The sequence below is a fragment of the Ascochyta rabiei genome, chromosome 10 (assembly GCF_004011695.2).
Source record: "Ascochyta rabiei chromosome 10, complete sequence".
NCBI lineage: Eukaryota > Fungi > Ascomycota > Dothideomycetes > Pleosporales > Didymellaceae > Ascochyta > Ascochyta rabiei.
Window position 1 is genome coordinate 1608209 of NC_082414.1, and position 13404 is coordinate 1621612.

Genomic DNA, 13404 nt, shown 5'->3' on the forward strand with positions numbered 1-13404 from the left:
AGCGTTGGGTTCAACATTGGACATCTTTCCTGGCTACATACCATACATGTCGCAAAACGCCAGACCCTGGACCCTCTTGTGAAGCAGGACTTTCTCGCTCCTGCATTCGCAGTCCTCGTGCTCCATCAACGTCCGCCGACACATGTGCATGCTCCATCCAACCATCGCGCGTAGCGCGCTATCTTCTTTGCGATGCGCGAGAACATCTGGCGATGCTGGCCTTTTCCAAGGATCCAGCGCATGTTCCGAGATGGATGGTTCATAGGTTGGTATAGTCTCGTGCAGCTCACGCTCTAGGGTATCTGTCTCAAACGCCATGAAAATCGAACATTCGCCATCTCGTTTCGAAAGCTTGCCGGGTCCAAGGGGCGAGAGCGTGCAAAAGCAGAGTGCTGTTGTACTGTTACACATCCCGGATCGGGTCGTACGGGCGGGTCTCGCTTGGCGAATATTCCGAGCGCTGGGGGCTTGACGATGGCTGCGTGCTGCTGTCCGCCGACCGTGTCTGCACCTGCATCGCCGACCCGGACAGCGAGCCTTGCATTCCTTTCGTCATACTGCCTTCGGCTAAGCATCAATCGTCAGCCCAAACCTCGAGTGAAATACGTACGTATGCTGATACGCAACGATGCGAATGTGCAAGTGGGGGCCATGGCACGTACTGTACTTGCGCTGGATGTCTCTCAACAGCTGCGAGACCCGCCACTTCAGGATGATCATTTCAACTGGCGGTATGCCTTCGGCCTGCAATCGACAGTTGATCCTTTCCAGCATCTGCTCCTTCTCATTTGCGGGTATCAGGATCCACCTTGCCCACTCCTCGTGTGCCTCGGCGAGCCGCTTCGCTTCGTCCTTGGTTATAAACTCGTCTCGTCAGTCCGGCGCATTGCGTCCACGCGACACCGTGCAACTCACATAGAATCGGTCCCATTGTTCCCTGTTGTGCCCCGCAGCAGCCCGGGCCTCGTTGACCGTTGCATTTATCCGTATACTCATGTTCGAACGAGTACCCCAGGTCGTTCCACACCGTTGGAAAGGAGGCTGTGAGATTCTGGAACCACGAGAAGCCTGCGGAGCAAGAGATTTTAGGGCACAGCGGTCGACCCCCCGCTTCCGCCTAGTCTTGGCGGGATTTTGCTTTTGCAAAGAGCTGATGTGAGTGACAACGACGGTCTTCGCAGTGCTCGGGCCAAAGTTGATCGGAATCGGCGGTGGCTGAAATGCTTGTGCGTCGTGTCCGAGTGGTTGTCATTGGTAGGCCGGTTTGTGGTAAGAACGACAATCCCACGGCTTCATTGTTTTTCCAGTTTTCTTATGCGGGACGTTGCACCTCGTGTCATATTGCTCCGGTCATGAGCTCACCCATAGACTCGATACAGCTTCCAGATTTGACTTTGAAGCAATGTCGCTTGTTCGACCGCTTCAGCACGGACACCGTCGTCTTCGGCATGGCTGCTTCCTTGACTGCACTGGATGATCAAGCTTGCTTCTATGCTAGCGTCCGTCCGGGAACTGGCAGTTGTAGCACAAGTACAGAGTGGCTGTACTCATGTTCAGGCCTTTGCGACATTGCATTTGCTCGCGTGTCCGGCGAATGGCGACTTTTGCACAAGTGCCAGGAAGACGATTCACTCCAACACCGTTGATGCCGAGGACGGGGAATTCAACAAGCGTATCCGGTCACGGCCAAGTAGATCAGCCGCCTCACCGGGAGCTGGGCACACACAAACTGCCACCCCGGCCCGATCCTTCAACGTGCGGCAAGTCCAGGGAGCATCCTTGGGGCGCACCCGTGAAGCAGAAAGGCCTCCGCAGAAGCCGAAACGCAACCACGTCTTTGCTTTGCTCGAATGTCTTGGTTACTTTTGCAGACTCCAAACATGTGAGTCTACCGTGCGAAACACGATGCATTCCTTGCTTTGTTTAGTGCGACATGCTGCATAAAACGCCGCCTACGTTCTACTTGCGGCGCAGTTGGCGGTAACACGTCGGCCTTACCATCCTATTTCCCAGTCTTTCCCGCGGGCCTCGCACGCTCGTTCTTGGGAAAACCCCAGCACCGTTGCTCCGCCATTGGTCATCCTCTTGCTGTGCCTCTTCGATCTGCGGTCTAAAAACAAACACTAGGCCCGTAGGCTCAAGCATAGCGCCCAGCAGCCAACCGTAATTGCTTTACAGTTTATAGGTAGGACGCGCGATCGGAATGCAAGGTCGGAGGCTACGTGGATCTAGCTAGCAACCTGCATAATCAAGATTCTGTCGCACCGCATAAGGAAGGCGCACAGGAACATGCTTATGGCTGCATCATCCACACACCATCACCACATCGAGCCCACAACAGCAAAGCCTCAGCCTTGAACACTGACACGTTTCCTTTTCCATCTTTGGTCCAACCATCGAAAGCTCGGGAAGCCATGCCTGTACGAGAGTGCGCATCGGGATCGCTGATGTCACACTATCGAGAGCTGAGAGCCAGCAGCAGTGTCACACCCCCAACTTAACGATTCAGCTCGCTGCATTCCACGCGCCTCCGATCCTGCAGCTTGTTGATCGTGGCCAGGCTGTGGGGTCGCAACACACCCACAACCCACAAACACGACTGGCGCAGCATCATGTTTCCACACGCCTCACTTGAACGCATGAGCCGGCGCCAAAAGAAGACCGGTGCTGCTGTCCCGCGACATTCGACAATCCACACGTGACAAAGGACGCAAAAGTCATCATGCATGCTCAAACTAAAATTGCAAACGTACACCTCACCCGCTTTTCTACGCTCGCTCGACTCTTTACGTCCTCTCCCACTTCCAGGCCGTGGGTTCGAAACGAAAAAGCTACATCCAAGCTCGGTTGGCGCTCGCCGATCCCCGCTCCCAAAAGCAACAAGCGTTCGCCTGCTCATCAGCAGCCCCATCTGTTCCTTGGTCATTCGAGTGGGGAAGTGCTACCCGCAGCATGTTCCATGATGCATGGCTTCGCCGTTGCGGTCGTTGTGCATTCTGGTATCCTGCGCCCCCTTTGGCCCTGGAGTTCCATCAGTGAAATGAAACATCCACCCTGTCCTCGGTGCTCCGCGGACGCATGTTTGATGCCCAAGGAGGAATACATGGCGGACGGCGTTCGGATCTGAGGTTTGATCCTTCGTCGACTCATCTCTCCGAGGCGTAGTCCAGGGAACATCCTTTGTAAAAGGAGAAGGGGTAAGTCATGTTAGGCTTTGCTAGCGTGCAAGACCGCTATACGTCGGCTCCTTGATTGGATGCTGGTGACCTGAATCATGCCTGATAACCGTCATCTGTTGAGAAATTCACATGCTCGAAACTGGAGGGTTTCTGCTTCTCAAGTGTAGGTACAGTGAACGTAGCATACCGAATTTTGGGCAAGGCGAAGTCAACAACGTCCTGATATGTTTCTTAAACTGGACGTCAGGTGAGCTTGACTCTAAGCAGTTTGTTGGAACTCGTCAAACTCGTGGTTCCACCTTCTAACCCCGATGAAGTAATCCCGCAATCCCAGATGATGAGTTCCGACACCCCTCGAGCAGCTCGCTGCATCGTCCTGGCACTGTGCGAACACCGCTGTGTAGGATTGTACATACATAGCGTGGCACTCCATCGAGAACGTCGACCAGAGACTGCGATGATACAAAACATGCACCACCGCGCATAGCATCGCTACCTAGAGATAAGTTTACTAATGTCCCTCCCCCTCACAACGAGCACAGCTGCACTAGGACAAGCAGAACACCGATGCAGCCAACCCACCCACCGCTCTCTTGATCCCCAGCCCAGCAAGCGCTACACGCCCCACGTCGGGCTGCGACGAACAGCAAGACAGAATCGGCACTGCGCACGCCCTCACTCAGCCATTGGGCCTTGGCCCCAGCCACGTGCGAGGCCCGGACGGGGCCTCCCGGGACACAAAACACAGCTAGCTAGTGTGGATAGCCGGCTTTTGGGCTCCGAGCAGCCACCGTCGGTTTTCCCACGCGCGCAGGACGTCGAAGGAAAGCGGAGGACCTCACGGTGGACTTGGAAGATGGGTTGGAAGCGTTGCGAGCGTGTCGTGCGCACGGCTTGAGGCAGCTGTAGATGGGTAGACGAGCTGGCTTGGAAACACATCTGGAGCTCCTCGTGGTATCGACGGCCTTTCGTGCAGAGGGTTTCGAGGAGGAGGAGGAGGAGGGGGGGGGCTCGAGGAGTCGCGTGGGTTAAGGCGCAAGGCATAACTCTATCTCGTGCACAGTACACACGGCAATTTCACGCGCTCGAACCATGCGACTGCGAAAGTCTACACGTATGGAATAGCAAAGCAGTGCTGTAAGCGCATTAATCTTGTTCTTGTGCTTCTCCAACTATGTACCTACACAGACTATAAGTCTTACCTCTAATCTTGTCCTCTATATGTGTCTAAGCAGAAGAAACAACAAGTCTGCACAGACAAATGCACTACATCCCAAGTCTACAATTATAATTTAACACAGTATTAAACTACAGGATCTAGTTCTACGCGCTTAAACTATATAAATATAAAAGTCTATAACGTACTCCACAGGTAAGCGGATCAAACGGGTGAGCGGATCACTCTGCCAAGACCACACCAAACCTCCACCTTACTACGCAATGCCTCAACAACAATATTAATCTACGCCCTTAAGAGAAGCTGTAATACAGCTTGCGCTCTAGGTAATTAAATAAGACGTAATACTTACTATATAACGCGCTGCAGCTATATATAACATGCCTTATAGTATACTATACGCTTAATATATAGGATAACCTACACAAGCTAATTATACACTAGTTTAACAGATTATAGACCAGACTAAGGAGGACGTAATTGCTAAGTATATCCTTAAGCTAGATATATAAGGATTTGCCCCTTAGCTGGCTGCTATAGCTAATATAGCTAATTCTTTGCGTACTAAGCATAATATAGGCTATATTAGCATAAACTGGCCTAACATGTTTGTTAAGCGCCGCCCTAACCTTAAAGTAAGGTTTAATTGCAAGTACAACTACAAGAGAGCCCTCTGTAAGGATCTAGAGATTATTAGGGGCTAGTTTAGGCTTGTAGCAAACGTTAAAGCTAAGTATAGTATCTAGGACAATAATATATATAACTTTAATAAGACAGGCTTTATAATAGGCTAGATATTAACAGGAGTAGTTATTACAGGCTTAGAGCATTAAGGACAGCTAAAGGCAGTGTAGTAGGGTAACTGTAAGTAGACAACAGTTATATAGGGCATTAATGGCATAGGGTAGGCTATTCTACCCTTTATTATCTTTAAAGGCTGTAACCACCTCTCTGCCTGGTACAAAGAGGACAATCTGCCCTATAACTAGGTTATTAGAGTCTCTAAGAATAGATAGACTACTAACAAGCTTAGTCTAGACTAGTTAAAGCACTTTAATGCCTATATAAAGACGCGCACCTAAGGAGTACACTAGCTGCTCCTTATTAACAGCTATAAGAGCTACAACTCCCTTAACTTCTAATAATACTGTAAGGAAGTAAAGATTGTTATACTATGTATGCCTCTACACTTATCTTACCTCTTATAACCACTAGATATAGGTTATTTTGCTCCTCTAAAGAAGGTATATAGGTGCTAAGCTAAGAATCTTATATATAACTATATTACTTATATTACTAAAACTAAGTTCCTACTATGCTTTATAGACGCCTATAAGGAGACATTTACTTCTAGCAATATCTAAGGAGGCTTCTAAGGCGCTAGAATAGTCCCCCTTAACCCAGAACGGGTTATAATAGGTCTTAATGTCCGCCTACGTACCCTACCGCTACCTACTATAGAAGATGAGCCCTAGCAGTCCTAAACCCCAAGCACTACCCTGCAATTAGGGTCGCAATTAACGCTGGTTTAAGAGAGGATTTAAAGGCATGCAAGCAGCTTACTAACTTTAATAGTTAAGGCCTTTAAAAAGCTTACTAAAGGCGCAGCTATAGTAGCGCATAAGCTAGTGTTAGCTTAAAGGAAGATTACTAGGCTTTAAGCAGTAAATAAGGCTGCTACGCAATGTAAATTGCATAAAAGAAAGCAATTATAGCAGGAGGGAGTCCTAACAGCTAAGGAAGGCCTTTAATTAACTACTCTAACTAAGTTTAGGGCGCGTAGTAATAGTAAGAAGGTAAAGAAGCAAGTGCGCGCTAAAGGAGGGGAAGTAACCTAAAGACGCTGTACAAAGTGCTACAATGTTAGACATAACTTACGTACATATAAGAAGGCTGTAGAAGATGTTTCTAAATAATATTATATACTACACTACTGTATATAAGGCTAAAGTAGGCTAATGTAAGCTATAATAGGGTAGAAATTTAGTGTAGTCTTAGTAGAGTGATCTGCTTACCCGTTTAATCCGCTTACCTGTAGAGTACGTTATATATAGAATAGCAAAGTAGTACTATAAGCGTGTTAATCTTATTCTTATACTTCTCTAACTATGTATCTATATAGACTGTAAGTCTTACCTCTAATCTTACTCTCTATATATGTTAAAGTAGAAGAAATAACAAGTCTACACAGACAAATGCACTACGTCCTAAGTCTATAATTATAATTTAACACAGCATTAAATTACAGGATCTAGTTCTACACACTTAAACTATATAAATATAAAAGTCTATTTATATAGAATAGTAAAGTAGTACTATAAGCATATTAATCTTATTCTTATACTTCTCTAACTATACACCTATATAGACTGTAAGTCATACTTCTAATCTTACCCTCTATATATGTTAAAGTAGAAGAAATAAGAAGTCTACACAGATAAATACACTATATCCTAAGTCTATAATTATAATTTAACACAGCATTAAATTATAAGAACTAGTTCTACGTGCTTAAACTATATAAATATAAAAGTCTATTTAACGTACTCTACAGGTGAGCGGATTAAACAGGTGAGCGGATTACTCTACTAAGACCACACTAAACCTCTACCCTATTATAGCTTACATTAGCCCACTTTAGCCTTATATACAGTAGTGCAGTACATAATATTATTTAGAGACATCTTCTACAGCCTTCTTACATGTATGTAAGTTATGTCTAACATTGTAGCACTTTGTACAGCGTCTTTAGGTTACTTCCCCTCCTTTAGCGCGCACTTGCTTCTTTACCTTCTTACTATTACTACGCGCCCTAAACTTAGTTAGAGTAGTTAATTAAAGGCCTTCCTTAGCTGTTAGGACCCCCTCCTCCTATAACTGCTTTCTTTTATTTAATTTACGTTGCGTAGCAGCCTTATTTACTGTTTAAAGCCTAGTAATCTCCTTTTTAGCTAACACTAGCTTATACGTAACAATAGCTGCGCCTTTAGTAAGCTTTTTAAAGGCCTTAACTATTAAAGTTAGTAAGCTGCTTGCATGCCTTTAAATCCTCTCTTAAACCAGCATTAATTGCGACCCTAATTGCAGGGTAGTACTTGGGGTTTAGGACTGCTAGGGCTTATCTTCTATAGGAGGTAGTGGTGGGGTATGTAGGCGGACATCAAGACCTATTATAACCTGTTCTAGGTTAAAGGGGACTATTCCAGCGCCTTAGAAGCCTCCTTAGATATTGCTAGAAGTAAATATCTCCTTATAGGCGCCTATAAAGCATAGTAGGAACTTAGTTTTAGTAATATAAGTAATATAGTTATATATAAGATTCTTAGCTTAGCACCTATATACCTTCTTTAGAGGGGTAAAATAACCTATATCTAGTAGCTGTAAGAGGTGTAATAAGTGTAGAGGCATACATAGTATAATAATCTTTACTTCCTTACAGTATTATTAGAAGTTAAGGGAGTTATAGCTCTTATAGCTATTAATAAGAAGTAGCTAGTATACTTCTTAGGTGCGCGTCTTTGTATAGGCATTAAAGTGCTTTAACTAGTCTAGACTAAGCTTGTTAGTAGTCTATCCATTCTTAGAGACTCTAATAACCTAATTATGGGGCAGATTGTCCTCTTTGTACCAGGCAGAGGGGTAGTTACAGCCTTTAAAGATAATAAAGGGTAGAATAGCCTACCCTATGCTATTAATGCCCTATATAACTGTTGTCTACTTACAGTTACCCTACTATACTGCCTTTAGCTGTCCTTAATGCTCTAAGCCTGTAATAACTACTCCTGTTAATATCTAGCCTATTATAAAGCCTGTCTTATTAAAGTTATATATGTTATTGTCCTAGATGCTATACTTAGCTTTAACGTTTGCTACAAGCCTAAACCAGCCCCTAATAATCTCTAGATTCCTATAGAGGGCTCTCTTATAGTTGTACTTGTAATTAAACCTTACTTTAAGGTTAGGGCAGCGCTTAATAAACGTGTTAGGCTAGTTTATACTAATATAGCCTATATTGCGCTTAGCACGTAAAGAATTAGCTATATTAGCTATAGTAGCCAGCTAAGAGGCAAATCCTTATGCGTCTAGCTTAAGGATATACTTAGCAATTATGTCCTCCTTAGTCTAGTCTATAATCTGTTAAACTAGCGTATAATTAGCTTGTGCAGGTTGTTCTATATATTAAGCATGTAGTATACTGTAAGGCGCGTTATATATAGCTGCAGCGCGTTATAGAGTAAGTGTTGCGTCTTATTTAATTGCCTAGAGCGCAAGCTGTATTACAGCTTCTCTTAAGGGCGTAGATTAATGTTGTTGTTAAGGCATTGCGTGGTAAGGTGGAGGTTTGGTGTGGTCTTGGCAGAGTGATCTGCTTACCCGTTTGATCCGCTCACCTGTGGAGTACGTTATATAGAATAGTAAAGTAGTACTATAAGCATATTAATCTTGTTCTTATGCTTTTCTAACTATATACCTATATAGACTGTAAGTCTTACCCCTAATCTTACCCCCTATATATGTTAAAGTAGAAGAAATAAGAAGTCTGCATAGACAAATGCACCATGTCCCAAGTCTAGAATCATAATTCGACACAGCATCAAACCACAGGATCCGGTTCCACGCTTCTAGGACCCGTACCCGCTGGCAGCTGCTTTGATTGTGGACGGCGCGGTGACAGTGCTCGTCTGCGTGACGGTCGTGCCCTCCCGTGCAGTCTTGTTGGCAGCGGCAGTTACGTAGACAGTGGAAGTGTACGTAACGGTGACAGAAGCGTTGCAAGGCGCCTTCCCACCAGTGTCGTTGTTGGAGTGGTTCGAAGGAGTGAGGGGGTAAGCGGTGTTGCTGGGCTCCGCAGCTGTCGTCTTGTGGAACCTGCTGTGGTTGTGGCCGTGAGCCTTGGTGCTAGCGTGGACTGGGGACGAAGAGTAGCGACCGGTGGGGGTGGGGGCGATGCTGGAAGAGTTGGCGCTGGGGTAGGGATAGTGGGCCGAGGAGGTGTCAGCAGCGGCGGTTGGGTACGCGTAGTCGTTGGCATTGCCCTTGTTAGCGAGGCTGATGCTGATAGCGGCACTGCTGGTGCGGATACGACGAGTGCGGCTGGAAGAGGTCTTGGCCGAGGCAGTGACTGATGCTCCAGCGGGCACGGTGACGGAGAAGGCTTCGGAGTAGGCTGATGGGATAGCGGATGCTACTTCCGAGATGACAGCACTGGTTGCACTTGCAACGGAAGAAGCCACCTGCGTAGCATCGCACCCAGCACCAGAAACCACGGTAGCACGAGCAGGACCAGACTGGATGGGGTTGCAACCAGGGAGTTTGTCGAGCTTAGCAATAGCGTCGCTCTTGCTAGCAGAGCACTCGGCGAAGCTCGAATCGCCATCATCGTTGACGTTTTCGGCGCCAAAGCACTGCTTCATCTCATCGTTGCCGCACGCGCAGCCGCAGTTGCAACCGCCGGTCTCACCAGTAGCCTTGGCCAGAACACCCTTCTCCCAGCCGTTGAGGAAGTCGGCGTGCATGCTGTATCCAGTTGGGTCGCCGTTGGACAGAACCCACGGCGTGGAGCTAGAGCTGTACTGGCCGTTGAAGGATGAGACGTCGTACCAGAACTCCATGAAAATGGTTGGGAAGCGAGCAGCGCGATGGGTGGTAGGGCAGTTCTCGATACCAACGCCAGCGTTGCTGGGGTAAGCCATGTGAGCACTGGGTTTGCTGGGATCAAGCTTCTGACCGTTCCAGCACGAAGGGAATGTGACTTCGCTTGCGAAACCGTATTCGCAAGACTGGAAGCCACTGGGGAAGCCGTTGGTGAAGATGCTGTTGTCACCACCGTTGGCCTGGTGGCAGGCCCAGCGAACACCGCCAGGGTTGTCGCCATCAGCGCGCTTGGCTGGGTCACCAGCGATCATGTTGAAGTCTTCAGGAAACTCGGTGACGTTGGCCCACGCAGAGCCATCGCCAGACTTGTAGTAGACCTTGGCAGCCTTTTCAGGTACACGGTAGAAACCAGTGTTGTTGCCGTTCCAGAAGAGTGTAGGACGCCAGTACAAGGACTTGTCAGGCTTGATACGGGCAGTGGTGCAGGTCGAACCCATTTGGGTGTCAAAGGTCGAAGACGCACTGACTGCATTTCCGCCATCGAACGAGTGAATATGAGGGCTCGCGGCTCCAGGGAAGAGGGCGGGATCAACGCGCTGATAGGACATTGGTCCAGCGCGGTTGAAGAAGCTGAAATAGTGGCCGCTGCAGTCGAAAGCAGAGGCGGTGGCGGCCATAGCTGCCGTGACAGCGAAAACGTTGGTGAGCATTGTGTCGTATAGCAAGGGATATCGAGGTCTCGGATTGTAGGAATGGGCCAGCAAAGGAGTGTTTTGGGTATTGGTAAAGAAAGTTATCGAGTCTCGGACTCAAGATCAAGGAGTGTGGTCGAAAGAAAGAATGAATGGATGGTATTCCTGTACCGGAGGCCGAACGATGTGCAGAACAGCGACAAGGAGCGTCTGCCTGAAAGCGCGCATTGTGAAGATATATGTGAGCGCTGTCTCAGCACGCTGCAGGCAGCTAAGGCGTGGTGAGGGCTGCCCTGAGGGAACGCCAGCCGGGTTTGAGTTTAGCTTGGGAGTTAAAGTTTCCCAGATCTGCCTAGGTGCATCTCTGCCCAGTGCAGATCGTAGCCCTCGAGCCGCGCGCTGTTGGAGACGGAGTCCAAATCTTGTCAGGGGCTGCCATGTGTGAGTGACGGCACTATCAGCCACACAGCAAACCAGCACCACCTGTTGCCGCCATGTTCAATCTCGAGCTGGAAATACAGCACCCAGCGCGTAATTGTTTGTTTCCTGCAAACAGTGGAAGAGTGGGCCGGAGCTGCCAGAGAGCAGTTGTTCCTGACTAGAGCGCCTAGTGGCACGACCGTCGCACGCGAGAGGCGAGTGGCTGACCCTCAAACACTGCTGCATGCCCCTGCTTGAGATTGCACCTACAAGACCGCTGCGCGCTGTTATCGTTTGCCGAAAATTCTGTCAAACCCGCAGCGTCTCTGCGTCTGTGGAGATTAAACACGTGGACATTCGCACGATGCCGAACACGAGCCCCAATCGAGAATGGATCTTCGCATGGTGCCTCCGCTGTCGCTGGTCCATGAACATGGGAATAGTGACGGTAACAGCGATCATGTCCGCGGCTCTGCAAGCTCGACCCTTTGGCGAAGATTTGCCATGCAGAATAGGGTCTTTGGACTTGGTATGCACATCTCTCCTGGTGAGTGCGTCATGACGCCTCCTGTCGCTATCCGGGACCTGCAAGATACACTCATTTCCCAAGTCGTCACTACCGAAACGCGACGCCGGAGGACCGGTCGAGCGCGGCCAGCGAACCCAACGTTGGCCCGCTTCAACGTCAGCAACCTTGCCCGGTGCCTGGATAACGACCAACAAGCTTTCAGAAGACAGATCAGTATCGATAAGGCGACTGCTGACCCGCTTTGGATTCGAAACTTAGCTCGATAACGTGCATTTGTCTAGAACACGCAGATCGAACTCCGGTGGACGTCGTTGAGAGGTGTGGCGCTAAGCGGCGAGCTGGGGGATTGCAACCTGCCGAAATCGAAAGCATGTGAAGGCCCGCTTACCTGGTCTCTACTTTCCGGACGGCCACTGGAATGATTTAACTTTCGTTTGACCATACTGAGAGTGGCCTTCCGTCTCTCAGTTTTGCGAACGAGGAGTCAAAGACTGGATACAGCAGAACGTCGTTCCCAGAAAGAAAGTGGGAAGTCGTCAACCCTGTCAAAGAACTTATCTGCCGATTCGATCGCAATGGAACATCGTAACGAAAGTGTGACACGGCGGTCTCAACGAACAACGACGCTTACGCATGCTCCACACCACTCTTACACTGCAGCAGTGTTCGGAGGAACCAGCAGATGCTTGACTGTCCGGTCCTCGGTCACGATTGATTCGCCGAGAGCACCTCTCGTCGGAACCCCGTCGACGCGCGAGTAATCAAGCTGTTAACGCGCGGTTCCTCAGTATCACCGTAAGTCCTGGTTTCTGCCCCGGTGGTTCTGCCATGTAAGATCGGCGCTTCTTTCTAGACCATGCACACCGTCTCAACCTGCCCTCCCTATCTTGTTGCTGCGGTCACCATTGCAGTTTTACAGTTACCCGAAATGTTTGACAAGCGCACATAAGACACTGTCCCATCTTCACTACCGGTGCATAGGGTGTAACCTCTCTCAATCTGGGTTGGTGCGGATCTAGAACGTATTCCCGTTTACAGTATCTACCTGAACACCTGCCAACGAATGCTACAGCTTGCGACCAGACTTCTGAGCAGAACGCTATTGCCGTTAGTACTTTCATCACCATCATGAATGCCTCCTTTTTCTGCGTACTCTATTCGTGACCCAAATTCGACGCGCCACGTAGGTTGTCCAAGGCGCTAGCTGTCATGCTCAGGTCAGAATGTGTCATCGTTGATGGCTCCGACACGACTTCACCACTTTCGATCGTCAGGCCTTCGTTGTCTGCAATGGGGAGGTCGTCTTCCTCGTCTTTATAGCTGTCAATCTCTCTATCTTCGTCTTTGCATTCCGCAGCGGCTTCGCTGGCATCGAGAGTAGCGAGTTCGGGGCTAGTGCTTTTCCGAGGGGCGGATTTTCGCGGATAGGGAAGACGATAGTCTGCAACCTCATCCTCACCCTCAGCCTAGGATACGTCTGCCTCACTCTTGAGCCCGAAAGCAGCCTCGTCTTCTCCTTTGCCTTCTTCTTGTCTTCTTCCTCCTCGCCATCCAAGTCAGACGCTGACCCCTCCCAGAAGAAGTTTTCTCTTTCATTTGATAGTGTGTAGACTAGCTCCTCACGCGCTTGGTCTAACATATCCGCAAGGTCTTCCTCTAAAAATTGATTCAATTGCTCCAACTGTTTGAAAATCCCTTCAATGTCTGCGAGGAGTCAGCAGATGTGCTTGCGACTGTCTCAAGACAGGATTACCTCCAGCGCAGCCGTGTCTCGCCTTTGTGAAGCTTGTTCATGGAAGGTCCGGTATGCCT

General features: G+C 48.6%; 4 protein-coding genes across 5 annotated transcripts, besides 9 other annotated features; 1 reads left to right on the top strand and 3 right to left on the bottom strand.

Annotated features, from left to right (window-relative positions):
• Nucleotides 1-403: 403 nt before the first annotated feature.
• Nucleotides 404-996, bottom strand: EKO05_0006656 (uncharacterized protein; the record flags this gene model as incomplete). Its single annotated transcript, XM_059636845.1, has 3 exons — nt 404-567; nt 663-864; nt 916-996. 3 exons carry the CDS (start codon nt 994-996, stop codon nt 404-406), a joined length of 447 nt encoding a protein of 148 aa, XP_059492828.1.
• Nucleotides 997-3308: 2312 nt separating this feature from the next.
• Nucleotides 3309-3666, top strand: EKO05_0006657 (uncharacterized protein; the record flags this gene model as incomplete). 2 transcript variants are annotated; one of them, XM_059636846.1, is made up of 2 exons in its annotated part: nt 3309-3445; nt 3497-3666. In XM_059636846.1, 2 exons carry the CDS (start codon nt 3309-3311, stop codon nt 3597-3599), a joined length of 240 nt encoding a protein of 79 aa, XP_059492829.1. The 2 variants fall into 2 exon arrangements, with proteins under 2 accessions (XP_059492829.1, XP_059492830.1); XM_059636847.1 differs by having other exon boundaries at nt 3309-3426.
• Nucleotides 3667-4163: 497 nt separating this feature from the next.
• Nucleotides 4164-4188: a tandem repeat.
• Nucleotides 4189-4536: 348 nt separating this feature from the next.
• Nucleotides 4537-6423: a mobile genetic element.
• A 220-nt stretch (nt 6424-6643) lies between these two features.
• Nucleotides 6644-6647: a direct repeat.
• Nucleotides 6648-6868: a long terminal repeat.
• Nucleotides 6648-8977: a mobile genetic element.
• Nucleotides 6896-8762: a mobile genetic element.
• Nucleotides 8760-8977: a long terminal repeat.
• Nucleotides 8978-8981: a direct repeat.
• Nucleotides 8979-10661, bottom strand: EKO05_0006658 (uncharacterized protein; the record flags this gene model as incomplete). Its single annotated transcript, XM_038946178.1, has 1 exon — nt 8979-10661. The coding sequence occupies one exon, from the start codon at nt 10659-10661 to the stop codon at nt 8979-8981; it is 1683 nt and encodes a 560-aa protein (XP_038798154.1).
• A 2201-nt stretch (nt 10662-12862) lies between these two features.
• Nucleotides 12863-13231, bottom strand: EKO05_0006659 (uncharacterized protein; the record flags this gene model as incomplete). Its single annotated transcript, XM_038946179.1, has 1 exon — nt 12863-13231. One exon carries the CDS (start codon nt 13229-13231, stop codon nt 12863-12865), a length of 369 nt encoding a protein of 122 aa, XP_038798155.1.
• Nucleotides 13099-13138: a tandem repeat.
• Nucleotides 13232-13404: the final 173 nt, after the last annotated feature.